At 38.6% G+C, this 20,327-nt stretch overlaps 1 protein-coding gene across 3 annotated transcripts in view; it reads left to right on the forward strand.

Moving 5' to 3' along the window:
- Positions 1–18,698, forward strand: part of OCA2 (OCA2 melanosomal transmembrane protein) — a 216,333-nt gene extending 197,635 nt beyond the window's left edge. For 2 of the 3 annotated variants that reach the window (XM_058185917.1, XM_058185918.1), the window contains exon 24: positions 16,076–18,698. In XM_058185917.1, the coding sequence (XP_058041900.1) occupies positions 16,076–16,160 (85 nt within the window). In that variant the 3' untranslated portion in view covers positions 16,161–18,698. Of the gene's footprint in view, positions 1–13,278; positions 13,303–16,075 lie in introns of those variants that run through there. The other variant, XM_058185920.1, reaches the window with a different exon arrangement.
- Positions 18,699–20,327: the final 1,629 nt, after the last annotated feature.

Below are 20,327 nucleotides of genomic sequence, written 5' to 3' on the forward strand. Positions count from 1 at the left end.
TTTCTCAAAGTTAAATTTATACAGCTCCTTCTATTTGTCAGAAGTATTTAGTGTATTTTTGGGAAAGACTCAGGAGCAAATAGGATCAGTAAGAAAGTTCCATTTTTTTTTTGGTGTAATTTTTGCTTATCACAGCTTTGTGTGGGACTCCTTCTCAGAAGATGAATATATGGTTAGTTGATGATATTAATTATATCAAGCTTTAAGAAAAACTGTAGTCTTGAGATTTAAATGTATCTAAGTTAATTATAAAACAGGTTTTGGTAATATTTCTTTACTAAGAGCTTTTCCTTACTACTTAGTTAAAGCAGTCTATATGCTTCCTTGAGGCAGCTGGTGACAGCATGATATTTGCAGTTTCATCTACCAGTTCCCATTCTGCCTGGTATCATTTGTTCTGGAATGGTACTGACATAGGGTGTGTTGGGCACATTAACCAAAGCACTGGGTTAAGCTGCCTTTATCTTTTCTCAATGTCACTAATTAGTAGAAAACAGACAGCTAAACTCTTGTGTTAATCATCTGTAAAAAACAAAACAAAAAAACAAACCATCCACTGTGGAACAGAACTGTTGTAATTTGTGGATGATTTAGACAAGTGGTTATTAGTTGCAAAGTAGTGTCTGACCCATGGACAACATTCCTCCAGGCCTTTCTATATCATCATCCCCCCCCAGTCTATTTAAGCTCACACCGGCTGCTTCAGTGACTCCATCCAGCCACCTTGTTCTCTGTCGTCCCCTTCTTCTTTTGCCCTCAATCATTCCCAGCATTAGGCTCTTCTCCAGTGAGTCCTTCTTTCTCATTAGGTGGCCAAAGTATTTGAGTTGACAAGTGATTAGATACAGGGATATAGTTGTCTGTTACTGATCTTGAGACAACTGATAAGTGGGGTGTGGCTGCACAGTGAAACAGCCCATAGATAAGGTATCTTTTGTGAGGTGTCAAGGACTTCTCAGAAAACAAGAGAGGTGGCCTAATCTGATCAATCCATGACTGGCTCATCCCATCCCATGCAGATCTTTGTATACCATTATATACAGGACTGTGTCATCACCAATATGGAATGGGAAGTGTGGCAGATTATCATCAGTGGAAAATAAAATCAGAATGGATACTTTAAATCTCTGGTCATAGCTGAGGTGGGGATGAAGGCACTATCAGAGGAATATGACAGAATAAAAAGGTAGCCAGTTCACATTCGTATCATGGTTTGATATATGTGACAAAAGGCCGTCTAAGCAGATCATTTCAGATACTAATCTAAAATTAAGACTGCAATAAGTAAATGTTTACAAAAAGAATTTATGTTAAAATGTTTAAATATAATTTGCAGTAAGATGACAACGATACTTTTAAAAAAAGCAACTGGACCATCTGCCTGATACAGTAGGTAGAAATACTGTAGAAACTGTTATTCCTAGAAAAAAATTGTTAAATCAAGATTCATTAAAAAGTCAACAAAAACATTTATGCTGGAATAAGTGCCTGGAAGCAATATAATGTTACATATAATGATTATAACTTTGTGGGTAAAGACTGAACATAGTACACATGTATTTTTCTATAAAAATCATACAGTAGACATTAATATGGTAAAAATATTAAAATTTGATGATACACAAATTAAGTATGCACAAATGTACAAAATAAAAATTTATCTAGGTGGGTGGTCGGTGTGTGTGCATAGGAATATGTATGTCATGCAGAGACCTATGCATACTATATACAGAAATATATTTAATCTCAATGTTGTTCTTTTATTTAAAAGTATGATTCCATCATAATTATAGCTTAAACTTACAATGTGCATACATAGAAATAGTTAACTTAAATTGTGTTGTTATTCCTGTTAGACTGTACCTTAATACAAAGAATGCTGTGGGAATTGGAGTCTTTAGTAAAATCTATTGTGTAGTTGAGGTGTCTATGGAGAATCTCAGTCATCCAGATCATGGTTGTCCCAAAGGTGCTTTTGTTCAACTGCAGAAGCTTCTTGAATGAGAAGTGAAATGTCTTCAAGGAAAAACAAAATTCAGTTGCCTTTTGAAAAAGTACCTTTGATATTTTTTAACAACTTGTTTAAGGCATCTGGTTTTCCCACTGAATTCTCCAGTCCTAAAATAATAATAAAAAAAAAAAGAATGATAAGATTTGTCTTTAGATATGCTGGGTGTTGATGTGCTGGAGTGGCACATACAACCCAAGGGTTGTAGATTGTCAACCTTTTAAAAACAGGATTGTAGACTCTGCTTGCAAAATGTGAGAGTTACTTATTGTACAAAAGTTGTTTGATGGATCCTTGAAGCCACAGAGATAAAACCATGTGTACGTGTGATGAAAAATCTAAGCTACAAATGTCAAGTTGATATGCAGTGAATGAATTATGTCTTGATATTCTTTTTCATAGTTTCTTCCTCCAGCAATATTTAGTTTCATAAGAACAAAGAGAATTTTTTAAAAAAATTAATGATTTGACTGAGGAAGAAAATGTGTTACCATGTTACCATCTGTTACCATCATCTATTCTGTTTATTCGTTTATTAAGGAAGTGAATCTCCAAAGAGATCAAGGCAAGATTTCAGGGCAGATACAGAAGAGAGACATTTGCATTAAGACAAATATACTATGAATATGCTAGAGATATCTGAAATTATTTAGTGAGAATGGCTCTAATCATAATCTTGTCCTTGTACACCATTCAGTCGTGTCTGACCCTTGGCCATCTATGGATCAGCACTATTCACGCTTCCCTGTCTCTCACTGCCTCCTTCAAATCTGCCATAGTCATCCCGGTGTCATCCTTTATAGTGTCCAGCCACTGGGTGTTAGGACTTTTCCCCAAGTAGTGCAATTTCCAGCTAACATATCATAAAATTAATTCAGAGAATCTACAATATACTTCCATCAGATTATTTGTTATACTATCCAATTGTGTTCTGCAAACACGTTGGAATCATAGTTTTCTGTGCCTTAATTTTTAACTTCACTGATATCTGCTGGATATATTCATTTTGGATGAGCTCTGCAAATGTTAATTTCATAGCAAGATCATATGATTCACCAGCTGTGGTTTCCAATATTATAATCAATGTTTTGGTTTGCTTTTAAAGTTATGTCTCAAAGTGAAATTCATCAGACTTCAGCTTAACATAACATAACATCAGAGTTGGAAGGGACCTTGGAGGCCTTCTAGTCCAACCCCCTGCCCAGGCAGGAAACCCTACACCATCTCAGTCAGATGGTTATCCAACATTTTCTTAAAAATTTCCAGTGTTGGAGCATTCACAACTTCTGAAGGCAAGTTGTTCCACTTATTAATTGTTCTAACTGTCAGGAAATTTCTCCTTAGTTCTAAGTTGCTTCTTTCCTTGATCAGTTTCCACCCATTGCTTCTTGTTCTACCCTCAGGTGCTCTGGAGAACAGCCCGACTCCCACTTCTCTGTGGCAGCCCCTGAGATATTGGAACACTGCTATCATGTCTCCCCTGGTCCTTCTTTTTGTTAAACTAGACATACCCAGTTCCTGCAACCGTTCTTCATATGTTTTATCCTCCAGTCCCCTAATCATCTTTGTTGCTCTTCTCTGCACTCTTTCTAGAGTCTCAACATCTTTTTTACATCGTGGCGACCAAAACTGGATGCAATATTCCAAGTGTGGCCTTACCAAGGCATTATAAAGTGGTACTAGCACTTCACGTGATCTTGATTCTATCCCTCTGTTTATGCAGCCCAGAACTGTGTTGGCTTTTTTAACAGCTGCTGCACACTGCTGGCTCATATCTAAATGGTTATCCACTAGGACTCCAAGATCCCTCTCACAGGTACTACTATTGAGCAAGGTACCACATATACGGTACTGGTGCATTTTGTTTTTTTGGCCTAAATGTAGAACCTTACTTTTCTCACTGTTGAATTTCATTTTGTTAGATAGCGCCCAATGTTCAAGTCTGTCAAGATCTTTCTGTAACTTGAGCCTATCTTCTGGAGTGTTGGCTATTCCTGCCAGCTTGGTGTCATCTGCAAATTTGATGAGTTCCCCATCTATCCCCTCGTCCAAGTCATTGATGAAGATGTTGAAGAGTACTGGGCCTAAAACAGAGCCTTGGGGTACTCCACTGCATACTTCCCTCCATGTGGATGTAGTTCCGTTGAGGACTACACGTTGAGTGCGGTTGGTCAGCCAGTTACGAATCCATCTGGTGGTGGTGCTGTCTAACCCACATTTTCCTACTTTATCTAGTAGTAGGTTATGGTCTACTTTATCAAATGCTTTACTGAAGTCCAAGTAAATTATATCAACAGCATTCCTCTGGTCTACTAATTTTGTCATTTTGTCAAAGAATGCGATAAGATTAGTCTGGCATGATCTGTTTTTGACAAACCCATGTTGGCTTTTGGTTATTACTTTGTTTGCTTCTAGGTGTTCGGTGATTCGTTGCTTGATTATCTTTTCCAGAATCTTCCCCGGTATTGAGGTCAGACTGATAGGTCTGTAGTTTCCTGGATCTGTTTTTCCTTTTTGAAGATGGGAACTACATCAGCTCTTTTCCAGTCCTCTGGCAGCTCCCCTGTGCTCCAGGATCTTTGAAAGATATAGTTCAGTGGTTCTGAGATCACGTCTGCCAGTTCCTTCAGAACCTTGGGGTGTAATCCATCCGGTCCTGGTGATTTGAACACGTCTAGGGTAGACAGGTGTTCACTTACCATTTTCTTCCCTATTTTAACTTGTGTTTCTAATCTGTTTTTTGTAGTGCTGTTTTTGATAGGTTGGATTGTTTTTTCCTTTTGTGTAAAGACAGATGCAAAATATGAGTTAAGTAGATCTGCTTTCTCCCTGTTGCTTGTCATCTTCTTGCCACTTTCTCCCAGCAATGGGCCAATTGTTTCCTTGACTTTTTTCTTGTTTTTAACATGTTGTTAAACATGTTGTTTAACATGTTGTTAAACATGCTTGCTTGTTTTATGCTATGTTTAAATTTTAGCATCATATACGTTAAGGTATTATATCTTTATCCTTTGTCTAACTTTTGAATAGCTTATAAACAATTACTGTAAACCCATTTTAATTTGAGAGGTCTGTATGTTTGCTTAATATTCTTGAATTGCAAAGCAGGGTCCTAAGAATTAGTGAATGAACTATCTTGACTGTCATGTCTACGGATATACATAAATTGATAGTATAAAATATTGCCGAATTAAGAAACCATCTTCTTAATACAGCAAAATACAGGTAGCCCTTGTTTAGTGACTGTCTTGGATAATGATCATTTGCAGTTATAACTGTGTGATAAAAGGGGTTCTTTGTTGCAAGTAACTTTGCAACCAGGAGCTATGTTTATGAACTTCATAGCATCTCTCCCGCCCTCCCTCCCTCCCTGCAGCAGCCTTGCAGTGTTGCCTAACCCTAATTTCATCCTGAAGACTTTTTTTGCCTCCTAAGGAATATTAGCATATTCTTTTAAATGTGCATTCTCCATACTGTTCCTGCTTACTCTTTTGTATTTTCTTCCTTCCTGACGAATGTAAATACAAACATTAATACACAGGCACATGAACACTATCGTAGTCAATATATGTTATCCTGTGCCTTTCTTTTCTTTTCTTTTTTTGTCTCTTGCAAAGTGAAGAGTTTGGAGTGAGAAAAATTATAACAGAACAAGCAGACAAACGATAAGGAACACATTGAAAGGAATGTGGGGGTGTCAGCAGCCCTGAAAGTGCTATGGATACTTTCTGGTGTATGTTTTTTCTCCTCTCGTTGTTTAAGCAATCTGTCCACTCTGTGAGGAGGGAAAAAAACAGAACCCAAGCAATCTAGGCAATCTCTTATGCTTGATTTGCTTTTTTCTCCCTCCCTCATTGAGACGAGAGACTGGAGAGGAAGAAATTAAAAGAGAGTAAGCAGATATGAAATTTGTGAAACTATTAATGTAGTGTGCTCATGGCTCTCATCTCTGAGCATGTCTGCTTTCCACTGAATGTAAATAATAATTTGCTTCTTGTTAATTATCCCAGTGACTGGAGAGCATTTCAGAGTGGGGGAGTGGAGAAAAAGGGAAACTGAAGTAAAATCATTAGGAGAAAAACAAAAGCAAGAGGTATGGAAGGGATCAGACTTGTCAGTTACAGACAGTAGCTACAAGCTGGCTAACACAGTGCCAGGGTTAGCATTTCAAAGGGTGGAGGAGTGAGAAAAAGGAAAGCACAGTCACGGTCATCCAATTTTCCATCTAGTGACCACTTTGCTCAGTGGCGAAATCCAAATTTTTTTACTACCAGTTCTGTGGGCGTGGCTTGGTGGGTGTGGTGTGGCTTGGTGGGCATAGCTCGGTGGGCGTGGCAGGGGAAGGATACTGCAAAATCTCCATTCCTACCCCACTCCAGGGGAACGATACTGCAAAATCCCCATTCCCTCCCCACTCTGTGGCCAGCCAGAGGTGGCATTTGCTAGTTTTCCGAACTGCTCAAAATTTCTGCTACTGGTTCTCCAGAACCTGTCAGAACCTGCTGGATTTCAACCCTGAATTTGCTTCATAACACAGTTGTCAGTCCCAAATGTGGTCACTATACAAGGGGTACCTGTTTTTAAAAACATATTTAACTTTTCATTACAGTTTGATTCTTACAATGCTTCCTAAAGTTGGAAGACTGAAATAGAATTGCATCTCCTCTAGCATTATTTTCTATTGCCCTGGTTAGGCTTGTTTTATACCACCATTTGGCAAGCCAAATTGTCAAAATTCAAAAACATTGTTCTTTTTATGATTCTAAGGCCTCTAAAATCTCCTTAAAGAGCGCTTTGTTGTTTTTGCCGTGTACACTTTGATAGCTTTTGAGCATGTTTCATAGACAGCCCTATTTATTTATTTATTTATTTATTTGATTTTTATACCGCCCTTCTCCCGAAGGACTCAGGGCGGTGTACAGGCAGAATAAAACAAACAATACAAAATACAATTAAAATGCAATTTAAAAAACTTATTTAAATTAGCCTGACAATTTAAAAAATTACCATACACTAAAAAACCCCATTTAAAATTAATAAAATTTGACATTTAAAATTCAATTTAAGCCAGCCCCGCGCGGATAAAAAGGTGTGTCTTCAGTTCGCGGCGAAAAGTCCGAAGGTCAGGTATTTGGCGTAAACCTGGGGGAAGTTCGTTCCAGAGTGTGGGAGCCCCCACAGAGAAGGCCCTTCCCCTGGGGGCCGCCAGCCGACATTGAAGAATACATTGTTGTGAAGAATACAATAGAATACAAGTATTCTATGAAGAATACATTGTTACAAAATAACAAGTCATTGTTTCTGTAGTCAAATTGTCTTCTTTTCTGGTTTGCTATGTTAGAAACTAGGACCCGTGGCAGTTTTAAAGGTTTGGGTTTGTACTTTCCCTGCCCAGTGACCCTTAGTGGAATCTATTCCTTCCTCTGGCAACTGAACAAGTTGCTAAGCAAAAGGTGTCTCTAATCTGCCATTCTGTGTGAAAGATTCAAGTGGATTGTGGTATAGGAAATGGCTGTGTAAATCATGGCCTTAAAGCAGGAGAAAAGCATGGAGATACGGGGTGAAATGAGATTGCCAGAAAAAAGGCCTTTCAAACATTGTCACCTTGAAATGCCAAGTTCTGGCACCACACAAAAAAGGCTTTTTCATCAGCAGAAAAGATACCCATGAAGTTATCTTGGCCCAAGGTCAATGGCTGCCAGAGGAGATGCTTATTGCGCTTTCTCTAGAAGGTCAAGGAAAATGTTTAGTGCACATTTTGTTGGGGGTGGGGTGGCGGAAGGTCCAGATTTCGTAGAAATAAATTAACCGAGCGTTTAATTTGTCTGCCTTGAGAACTATTCCCACCATTTCCTACTAGTTTAAGAATTTTTAATTGAGAGCAGCTGCATGAAGAAAGTGGGCAGAGGTTCAAGAGGAAGAAAAATAAGAAGTGATTCTTGTAATTTTAGCATCCAGAACAAAACAGGATTATAGGTTTCATCCTGTAATTTCAATTCCTCACTAACTAATATGGTAACTAAAAAGTAAGGGCAGAGGCATCTTTATGCAAATATAGGAAATTCATAGCTATTTTCATGTTATATCACAAGGATTTCCCAGAAGCTTTAGCAATATATGTTATCACACAGAATTAGAGGGAATGCAGGATCTTCTAACATGGAAGAAAATGAGGGTATGAAAGCATGTTTGTATATATGCTTTAGATGAAGATTTTGGAGATGTGTATGTTTGATGCTTTATTAAAAGATTATATAATTAATAAAATGGGTGGTGTTGGGGAATTAACACCTTTTAAACTGGAACTAAAACTCATCTTGTTACATATCCCTCTTCATAATGTAAAAACAGTTGACATAGTAAATACTTACAGCAGCCACTTGCTATTTTCTCAGAGTCTTTTCTGCTTTCCAGCCAAGCCCCTTCATTAAATCTGAAAACAAAGCAATCCAAACCTGGGAAGCTGTTTAATTGCAGGCTGGGTGATTTGGGTAGGGGACAGAAAAGTCAGCAGGAGGAAGCCTTCAAAAATCACTGAGAAAGAAAGCCAATGGGAGGAAAATTGAGGAACAGATGGGGGAGATGGTGAGTGGTGAAGAGTGTTGTAAGGAAGTGGGGAGGATAAGATTTGGGAGAAGCTGGGGTAGGGAGGATTTACAAAGTCTGAAAACTCGGAAGACAGCCTCTGGTCCGGTGACTGACCCAGATTGGATCCCGCAACTTTATCCTGGGTCACATATATTCTTCTTCATTCATGAGAATTTACAAAGCCAAGGGGCAGAAGAAACTAATCAAGGGAAATAGATCAGCAGTTAGTGGGAGAACAGAGAGGAGGGAAAAGGATTTGAGAGAAAGGAAACGTGTATGTTCTCATGCATGTGTTAAAAAGAAGATATAATAATTTTGTGCTTTCACAATGGGAGGGGCAGGTTTTGTGATTTTATTTATTTATTTATTTATTAACTTTTTATACCGCCCTTCTCCTGAAGGGCTCAGGGCGGTGTACAGCCAAAAGATAAAAAACACAAAAATATACAATTAAAACAACAATTTAAAACTGAGCATATTAGAAAAAATGGCCAACATTTAAAAATTTAAAATGTAAAATTATGAACCCTAAAATAATAAAACCCCAGTTAAAAATTTAAAAATATTAAAAATATTATGCCAGTCCCGCTTGAATAAATAAGTGTGTTTTCAGCTCACGGCGAAAGGTCCGAAGATCAGGCACTTGACGTAGTCCAGGAGGAAGTTAGTTCCAGAGCGTAGGAGCTCCCACAGAGAAGGCCCTGCCCCTGGGGGCCGCCGGCTGACATTGTTTGGTGGACGGCACCCTGAGAAGACCCTCTCTGTGAGAGCGTACGGGTCGGTGGGAGGCATGAGGTAACAGCAGGCGGTCCCGTAAGTACCCGGGCCCTAAGCCATGGAGCGCTTTGAAGGTGGTGACCAAAATCTTAAAGCGCACCCGAAAGACCACAGGAAGCCAGTGCAAGCCGCGCAGGATTGGTGTTACATGGGAGCAACGAGTTGCTCCCACTATTACCCGCGCAGCTGCATTCTGGACTAGCTGCAGCCTCCGGGTGCACTTCAAGGGCAGCCCCATGTAGAGAGCATTGCAATAATCCAAACGGGAAGTGACAAGAGCGTGAGTGACCGTGCATAAGGCATCCCGGTCAAGGAAGGGGCGCAACTGGCGGACCAAGCGTACTTGGTAAAAAGCCCTCCTGGAGACGGCCGCCAGATGATCATCAAACGACAGCCGCCCATCCAGGAGGATGCCCAAGTTGCGCACCCTTTCCATTGGGGCCAATAACTCGCCCCCGACAGCCAGCTGCAGCTGCAGCTGGCTGTACCGGGGTGCCGGCATCCACAGCCATTCCATCTTGGAGGGATTGAGCTTGAGTCTGTTTCTCCCCATCCACACCTGTACGGCTTCCAGACACCGGGACAGCACTTCCACAGCTTCGTTGGGGTGGTCTGGGGTGGAAAAGTTCAGCTGCGTATCATCAGCGTACAGGTGGTAACTCACCCCGAAACGACTGATGACCTCACCCAACGGCTTCATATAGATGTTGAACAGGAGAGGTGAGAGAATTGACCCCTGCGGCACCCCACAAGTGAGGCGCCTCGCGGTCGATCTCTGCCCCCATGTCAACACCGTCTGCGACCGATCGGAGAGATAGGAGGAGAACCACCGATAAATGGTGCCTCCCACTCCCAAGCCCTCCAACCGGTGCAGCAAGATACCATGGTCGATGGTATCGAAAGCCGCTGAGAGATCTAATAGGACCAGGGCAGAGGAACAACCCCTATCCCTGGCCCTCCAGAGGTCATCCACCAATGCGACCAAAGCTGTCTCTGTACTATGACCGGGCCGGAAACCGGACTGGAACAGGTCTAGATAGACGGCTTCATCCAGGTACTGGGGAAGCTGCCATGCAACCACACTCTCTACAACCTTCGCCACAAAGCGAAGGTTGGAGACTGGACGGTAATTCCCCAAAATAGCTGGATCCAGGGAAGGCTTCTTGAGGAGGGGTCTCACCACCGCCTCTTTCAAGGCGGTGGGGAAAACCCCTTCCACCAAAGAAGCATTTATAATTCCCTGGAGCCAGCCTCGTGTCACCTCCCGAGTAGCCAGTACTTACCAGGAGGGACACGGGTCCAGTAAACATGTGGTTGCATGTAACCTCCCCAGCAACCTGTCCACGTCCTCGAGAGCCACAGTATCAAACTCATCCCAAATAACCTCAACAAGACGAGGCTCCGTCATTCCGCTTGGATCATCGCAATTTTGGTCCAGACCATCCCGGAGCTGAATGATTTTATCGTATAGATAACCGTTAAACTCCTTGGCACGTCCCTGTAAGGGGTCATCCTGTCCCTCCTGATGAAGGAGGGAACGGACCACCCGAAACAGGGCGGCCGGGTGGTTATCTGCCGATGCAATGAGGGTGGAAATGTAAATTTTGAAGGGGAAATGCCACTGGGATTTGTGGGTGTTTAGGATTTTGATTTGAGACACAGCCTATGAAAGACTACTTGTGTCAGCAAACAAAGCAGCACAATCCTTTAGCTTTGATTCTAGACAGCATTCTTTTATTGTAGCCTGAGTTAGGAGCAGTTGGTCAGGCATTATAAAACAAATTACTTCTCTAATACTCAAGTAAAACATCTTGGTGAAGTGTTATGTGTGTAGTCTCCAGTTTTGAGTAAATAGGACTAATGTTACACTTGGGTTTTATCCCCATTTAGAGATGAGTACGGGATGTGAGAGTTCTTTGCTTTCACAGGACACACCACACAGTGTAGCAAATCTGTGCACAATGCTTTATTGCATCACATACTTTGTGTCTATTTGCCTCCACACTTCTGGGACTTGCAAGGTGATGTCATGTAAATATGTTTTTAATAATAATTATAAGTCTGTAAAATAGCATTTTACAGACTTATAATTTTGCCTCCTTCCAAAAGTTCTTACAGTTGTTGGGATGAAGAGCTGCTTCAGTGTGGTTGATTTTCTAGTTGCTACCAACCTCTTGGCAAAGCTCCAAGCAGGTCTTCCACCAGGATAAGTGACTCACTGGCAGTTTAATGATAGTCCTCTTGCTTGCTTTTAACAGCTGCGGATCTCCAGATATTTCCTCTATTTCCCTGTCTGTGACTTGCTTATCATGTACCTTCTTCATACATCTCCCCACTCTGTCCTAGCATTTACTTTTGTCAGTAGAGAGCCTGGGAAGGGTGAGGCTGTTTCTGGACATTAGCATATCCTTGAAAATATCAGGGTCTGGCTCAATTATCCAGGCAGTAGCAACATTAGCTTGGATGCTTGTGAATAAGTTGTGAGTGACTGTATGAATGCATGAGGGAAATGGGGTGAGAAGTGTATGTGCCTGGGTGCAACTATTTTTCCCAGTTCACTGATAATTATGTTTGTTAGCATTCTAGTTCTCTCCTTGTGGCTTCTTTCTCTTCAACCCTCCATGGAAACTTTCTGTGAGGTTTGTTGCATGACAGTTCATTTATTCTTTCATGGGTCTTCAAGACTCTCCCTGCTTCACCCAGAATTTAACAGATTCAACAGATTGACAAGTTATAAGGGACCTTGTAGGTCGTCTAGTCCAACCCCCCAAGCAGGGGACCCCCACACCATTTCTGACAGATGGCAATCCAATCTCTTCTTGAAAGCCTCCAGTGATGAAGCTCCCACAACTTCCGAAGGCAAGCTGAGCCAATCTTGTGTTGAACAATTCAATCCTTACATCCATCTCTCCTCTTTTTTTCTTCCTAGAGTTCTTTTAAAGTTTCTGCCTTTCTCTTTTTTCTTGCTAGTTTAGTAGGAGCTCCGATTTCCTATGAAAAAATTATAAGAACCCATGTTATCATTTCTGAACTCAGTCCATTTAATGTCAGCTTAATGTCTCCTCCCAGGGTTTTGTGGGTTCGGCTACGGTCTGGAGACTTAATGTTTAAAGGTTGCACATGACAGATTGTTAGAGAGCTGTGGATGACTGCAGACTGATACAGTTGAAATTTTTACTTTTTTGCCTGCATTTGTATGGTGGGGATCCCAGAAATTCTAGACAGCTCGCAATTTACAAGACTAAAAAACATATAAAAACAATTTGTACAAGCAAATAATAATGAATACAATGATTAAATACTGTTCGTGAACAGCTGTTTGAGCCATTGAGATTTTCATTCAATGCCAACTAAAAGAGACTACCTTTATTATTTTTCTAAAGTCCATGAAGTTATGAATGCATATAACTATGACGAGGAAATGAGTTGGGAGATTTAATTTTAGAATAATTTATTTAATATGATTGTTAACACATTGCCATAACCTTCTGTGAAGTGAACATATGTTGATGCAAACAAACAGATGTAATGGTGTAAATGAATGTGTTCTTTAGGGGATTCAAGGAAAAGTTCTCATGATCCAATGCTTGTCCTCTGTGTAAAGTGATTTATTTGCTTCTTTTGGTTACCATTTCCACCTATCAGTTAAATGTGAAATTATATTTAAATTCCACACCTGCCCCAATTATTATTATTAGAACAAAGGTTTGATTGAGGTTCTGCAATGGATGAGAAAAAGTGAGAATGAATTGGCATTCTCTTTGAGATGTAGGCTCAAATACATGTAGGGTCCTTCACCTCCTGTAACCTAACCTAACCGAACCTAACCGAACCTAACCTAACCTAACCTAACCTAACCTAACCTAACCTATGGTCAAACAATTTCATGATGTTATTGTTTTCAGCTGACTCAAAGACAGATGAGTAAAAAATCTACTTGGTGGTGGAGACAGTTTAAAGTTCATTACATTGAAAAGCCCCTTTTGTCAACTGCTTATAAATCATTAGAAAAATCCATAAAGCCAGAGGAACATGAGGAGAGAAGGTATAAACAGCAGATGCAATAGCAATAAACTGAGATTGTATTGTCTTTTCTCCCCTTATCATTTAGGTGACCTATGAGATAATTAAAAGTAATTGAAGAATTCCATGCTATTTCAAACTGCTTTTAGGAGACCAACTGAATTGTGAAGAGTTATATATGTGAGATGATGCTTAACTCAAAAACACAGTTGCAGCAGCTTGTCACTTTTAGGCTGTACACACATACATCATGATGAAGGGATCAGAGCACAATGTAAAGGCTCAGTTTCAATCCTCCCTGCTTTTTTTCAGTTACGTACCAGGAAAAGTTTCCCTGTTTGTATCTATGGGAAGCCACTGTGAATCTGGCAGTGATGAACTACATCAGTACTTCTCAACCTGGGAAATTTTCAGATGTGTCAATCTCAACATCCAATTTTTCCAACTAGCAGGCACATGATCAAAAATTCTGGGAGTTGATGTCAATGCTTTGGAAAACAGCTAGATGTAAAAATACCCAGTCTGTAGAAGGAATGGAACACTGGCTAATGTCTTGTCTGATCATTGCCTGAAAATATATACTATCATTAGGTAAAAAGGATGTCTGCCTCAGACAACAGATTTGAGGTGTTATGTATGCATGTAAAATGGTTGCTTATTTTATAATATTATTGAATCTTTACTGCAAAAGGAGGAAGGGAAAAGAACTTGTGGGATATTCTGCCTCATGATTCAAAATAACTTTAATAGCTTTGGGTCCTTATGTCTGTTTATAGACAAAGACTAAAGCAATGATGCTGAGATTCCAGCCCATGGTATAAACAAAAGCCCACTTATTTATCTACTACTTTATTGCAGAGCTGAAGAAATTGATGATAAATATATTTTAAGTAAAATCAGATGAAAGGCTAATCTAAGAATTCCAGAGGAGACCCCAGACCCTTGATCCCAGGCTTATCTCTAGATACATGAATAACACATTGCTAATGCTCCCAACCATAATATATGTAACTAGGACATTTTTTGCTAGGTGCATTTGCTAACTGCAAATACATTTTAGAAAGTGCCACTTTCCTACAGTATATGAAAGTATTTGAATTTTTTTCCTGGCTTTAAAAAAATAAATTAGCTTTTTAATTTTAAAACGTTTGAGCTTCTGTATTTCAATTAAATTAGTAGAAATGTAATATATACTCATCTGGCCCATGCTTCCAGCTCTGCTGTATTGGAACAACTGTCCAAAGAGGCTTTAAAAGTTACTTGGATAATTGCTTTGTTTAAAGTAATAGAACACATAGATAGGTTTTAATAAGGAAACTAATCTCCTAAGGTTTCTTTTATTTTTCTTATTAAGAAAATAGGTGGATAAATGTAAGTGGTGTCATTCACCTTTTAAAAAAAAAAAATTCTGGCAAGATTTTCAGTGTAGTTTTCTACATAGCAAACTGAGAGCAGTGACAAAATGCTTAACATCCAGGAGTTGAAAGAGTCTTTTCTATAATTAGGCCGTGATTTCTAATTTAGATCGGGTACAGGATATGTGTGTGTGGGGGGTTTTAGAATATGTGATGAATGAAGAAACTAACTAACCTCTTGTGGCCAGAAGGAAGGCCCTGACAGGAGTTGAAAGGAACTATTTTAAGGTTAAAAGTTTGGCATGATGAGAGTTCGGTGGCCTGTGAGCAAAAGGCCACCAAAAATCAGAAGCTGCAAATATTCTAAAATTCCCTGCTGGTTGGCTGCCATGATAAAACTGCAGTACTTTAAGGAAAAGGGGACACATAAACAGCTGTTGTGGTGCACTCTCCTGATCATGAAGGGGGAGAACTCCCTTTTGATGTGTTATTTGACTTCTGAACTACTGAGTTTTCTAAATTTAGAGCAGACACTTGCTTTAATTATCATAGTTTATACTGCAAAGGAACATCATATAAAATTTGCCATATGGTAGAAAAGTTACTGAGAAACATTAGGTCAATAATATGGGGTTTGTGAGAGTATGCCATGATTATTCTGATTTGGTCCTTTGCTGGCAAATCCTAGACTCTCAATTGTTATAGCCAACACTGTAGAAGCGTATTCAGACACCACTAGCATGTTGGTAGTAAGTAATACAGAAGACTTAGAATAGGCTGTAATGTACTCTATTCTAGAGGGGTTAAGTATTTTTAGACATGCTTTGGTATGTCTTCAATTTACTCTCTGCTTTCCAGTTAATGGCCAAAAATAGCCTACAAAGTAATTTTTTTTCTTCCACCTTCAGTCTGAAAACTATATCCTTTCTTTATGCACTTGGGGAATGATTTTTGATGGATTATGCCAATACATTGAGTAACAGTTATTTCAATTTTATTTAAATATCTAGTTACTCAATATACTGGCATAATCCATCAAAAATCATTATGATTAAGTCTCATTTTAATACATGGATGAAACTAGTTTCTAATCTAGTATTTTCAGCAGGATTTCATAATGATGATTTGCCTTCCTTTGTCTGATGTATTATAGAGGCACATACATTTGTAAATTATGTCTATAAAATTGTAACACATCAATCAATTACAATGCTAACTTGGCATTGCTTTGTTATTGTACTTGTTAATTATAGCTAAATTTCAATGAAAATGTTAACAAGAAAATGCTGACTCCCTTTTTTCTTTCTTTTTTCTTAATTTTTAGGTTGGGATTCCCCATGACTGTCATATCCTGTACCATTGGAATGTGCTATCTTCTTGTTGCTCATGTTGTATTGGGTTGGGCTTAAATTTTATATGTTGATTATGTACTATATGAACAAAATATTCTCTCAAACCTTTTCAGTTTTTGTTAAATCTTTTGAACAATGAAAGAAAAGCAGATTTTTTTTTAAAAAAAATGTTCCAACTTGGCTTTCCATCATGTGCAAAAAATCTAGTTTCTGAATGAAATCAAGCATTGATTTGGTAGGAAAAAATTTAGTCTGTCTCAAGACTGAGATAAATAGAACCATGTGGAATGCAAGTCACCATAATTTTACTTAACTGGTGATAGCTTTATGATTACCATGTCAAACTCTGAAGGGTTTTGTACTAATTTATATTGCAGTTGGAAATATTGTGGTCTGTAGATGAAATGGAACATGAGAAAAGGAAGGAAGAGATGCCACCTAGGAAACAATTAGACAAGAGAGGCAGGAGATCCCAATGACTTAACAGCAGTAGTGAAATCCAATTTTTTTTTTACTACCTGTTCTGTGGGCATGGCTTGGTGGGCATGGTGTGGTTTAGTGGGTGTGGCTTGGTGGGCATGGCGGGGGAAGGATACTGCAACATCTCCATTCCCACCCCACTCCAGGAGAAGGATACTGCAAAATCCTCATTCCCTCCCCACTCCAGGTGGAAAGGTATTGCAAAATCTCCGTTCCCACCCCATTCTGGGGCCAGCCAGAGGTAGTATTGGCCAGTTCTCTGAACTACCCAAAATTTCTACACCCAGTTCTCCGAACTGCTCAAAATTTCTGCTACCGGTTCTCCAGAACCTGTCAGAACCTGCTGGATTTCACCCCTGCTTAATGGTCAAGCTTACAAAGGACCTACACTAATGGGTCAAGCATTCAAAAGTGTTTGTGGGAAGTTTGCGCCTTCAGATCTGCTAGATTCTGTTAATGTGGCATTACAATAAAGTAGTTATATTTCCTGTTTGATTTACCCAGGAGGGCTGATAGCACAGTGAAGAAATTACCATATCAAAACTAGATTAAAATCCTTCCCTTTGATATGTCAATTTGGGGTCTCCGGTTTAAAAAGGCACAGATGAACAAAAGTCATGTATCCCTTTGGATAATGTGCTCTGGTTCTAAATCAATGTTCCTCAGATGTGTTTCAGATATACTTCCTGATAGTACTTATGGCTAGGTGAAATGTATAAAGGATAACTTTTCACATCCCCCAAATAATGATTTGGTAAGATAATTTGACTAACCAGACATTTAAACATTACCTTTTTAAAAATATGCTTGTGGGTAATGAAGCTGAATAAATACTAGATCTATATTTTCTGTAAAGATCATTATGCAGTAATAATAAACCTTTCTGCAATGGTTCACCCAAAACATTCTCAAAGGAGGGAGATTTATTAATTAACGCTCAAATAAATATACATAATTTCATGATAATCTATATTAATTGAAGCATGAATGTACATGGGATTATATTTTCTCCTGAAATTTTGGATTGCTAAATTTTGTGTGTAGTCATGAGTAAAAATCTTGCTATTGCAGATATTTTCTGTTTTTCATTTGGACTTTATTTTGTCTTGGTGATATGTTTAGCAATTTGTAGTGTAAACTGCTGATATTCACCTTATGCTTACTGTGATAAATATGTAAATAGGGACACTTTGCATAATGAAATTACTTCATTGTTTTAAAATGAACAATGATTTGAAATTGAATAATTATCCCTTTTAATTTGGCTCATAGTTTTCTACCAGTGTCAGAAGAATTGTTATTCGCTCAAATGCATATGTATAAACAAAATGAGCTACATTTTGGACAATTATCATGGGTATTTACCTAAGGCTATATGTAAACAGCTTAATTTTAATATATTTAGTAGTAATGGATTCATGTTTGCTTATTGTTGCTCTAGCTAAGCAGGACAGTTTAAGAATAGGAAACTAATTAGAATATTTTGATGGATCAATATAGAAGTGGAGGATGACTTCTCCATAGATTGAAGCAGTGCATCCATTATGCTCTCATATCTACTTTCCAAATCTAGGAAGAGTTGCTATCTTTTTGACCCTCTATGATTTGCTTTCTGACTGCCTGTTCCATTTAAAATGTGACTTGGCTTGTAATCAGTACTAACTTCTCTATGATGTAATAAAACAATATTGTATTGTAATAAGTACTTTTCCCCCATATGAAGATTGTTCTTTGGATTGGTTCTACTGACTCTTATGAGCTATTATAGGTTCCTACCCACATGGCACTAGATTGATGATAAATGTCTTACGATATCAAAGCACAAATCCTTCATCCTTTCTCATGTACATCACAGTGTCTCACAAAAGTCTGTAATGGTGGCAGTGGTGGGATTCCAGTAATTTAACAACCGGTTCTCTGTCCTAATGATTTCTTCCAACAACCAGTTTGCCAAACTGCTCAGAAAGTTAACAACCGGTTCTCCCGAAGTGGTGTGAACTGGCTGAATCCCACCACTGAATGGTGGATATAGCATTATAATGCTGCAATGCATATATCATCTCTCTTTCTCTTACAAACACACACACACACACACACACACACACACACACACACCATACATCCTGCTCAATGCACTGCAGTGTCAGCTACATGGAAGGAGAAATCTGAAATATGTTGGATTTCCCATTTTTCTCATCACAGTCTCATAAGATAGATGCACTTCTCATCTATCATGTGTTATCAAATAATAGTTCTGCTCTTATCCCAGTTTTTAGTTCTTAAAATTAGTAAAATTCTTCCTCAGGAATTAAACAATATGCTTCTGCCTTGAAATCTTTCATAATCTTGTTATTTAATCGTATTATAGTGGCTGTTCAAGGAATTAAATAACTTGCTTTAAATTGGATTCAGATTTAACATTATTTAAAATAAACCAAATGAAAACCATACATTTATTAGTCTTATTCTTGCTAAATATCAATGGGTGCTATATAAGAATCTATGATAATGTTAACCTATGACATTATCATGCAAACAGTATTGTAAAGTTATATAATTTTCCTTTTTGCAATGATGTTATAATACATGATGACATTATGAATGTGAAGTTCTTGTTTTCTCTCTTTGATGATGCCAATGTCAATATAATTCCACATATTATTTATAGATTTTGATCTTTTTCCTTAGTTGATTTTCTTAAACTAGTTGATAATATGAGACATGTTTTATACAGTTTGAGTTTCAGTACTAAGAACTTTCAAAATTACAATCTGCATTTTTTTGAGTGACAAAGTACAGTTTTCCTTTTGTATTAAAATCAGTGCATTTGACATTTGGCTAACAGAGAATGGAAGATATGCAATTTTCTTATTCATTCTTAGCAGCTGTCTGGAAAAAAAATCCATATATGTGACTTACTTACAGAAAGCTTAACAGTAAATATGATGAGTTTAAAAGATTAAATATACTGAATACACACAATAGGATTATTTTCTATTGTAATTTTTTTATAGAACTTGAGAAATCAAGAAAACTGCATTCTGTATTTTTCCAGTGATGTACCTCACCAAGAGAAAAATGTCATTGTAAAAGAAATTTTGTAATAATATACATGATACCTGTTCACAAATGTGTGGGTCTTTTTCTTTTCTTACCACTGGCTCCCCCCCACCCATATTATATTCCTTAAATATAATTTTTAAAAATAACAAAATAACAAAAATTCAAAGTCTGATTGATTCTATTTTACTGGTTAAACTGTGTAGTTCTTTACTGAAGGGTTACCTAATTGGAGATTCTAGAAGCATTAGATTTCTACTATTAGATTTAGGCTGTTCCTTCAGCCAACATGACTTTTCAAGACATTATAAGCATCTAGAAAACCTAGGGTCATTCTCCCTCCGCTCATGAACCTCATCAGAGCCCCAGTGAAGCTGCCTTCTTTCTCCTACTCAGCTGATCCATAGAACTGCCTGTCATTTTGCAAGGGGAAGCAGGAACAAAGGGAGTTGCTGGCCTTGAAGAAAACTACAACCCTGCTCCCCATCCAGCTGTGTCTCCAAGGCCCTCTTCCTCCAGGGAGAAAGAGTGTTTACTTAACAACAGCACATCCAAGCCATCCCTACTTTGCAAATATGCATCTGAGTCCCTCCCTGTTGTTTCTCTCCCTGCCCAATGTCAGTAAGAGATTTCAGATTTTGGCCTTAGTTCCCAAGCAACCAATCACTGCTTGCCAATCAGAAC

This window comes from Ahaetulla prasina, chromosome 5 (genome assembly GCF_028640845.1).
Source record: "Ahaetulla prasina isolate Xishuangbanna chromosome 5, ASM2864084v1, whole genome shotgun sequence".
NCBI classification, from domain to species: Eukaryota; Metazoa; Chordata; class Lepidosauria; order Squamata; family Colubridae; genus Ahaetulla; species Ahaetulla prasina.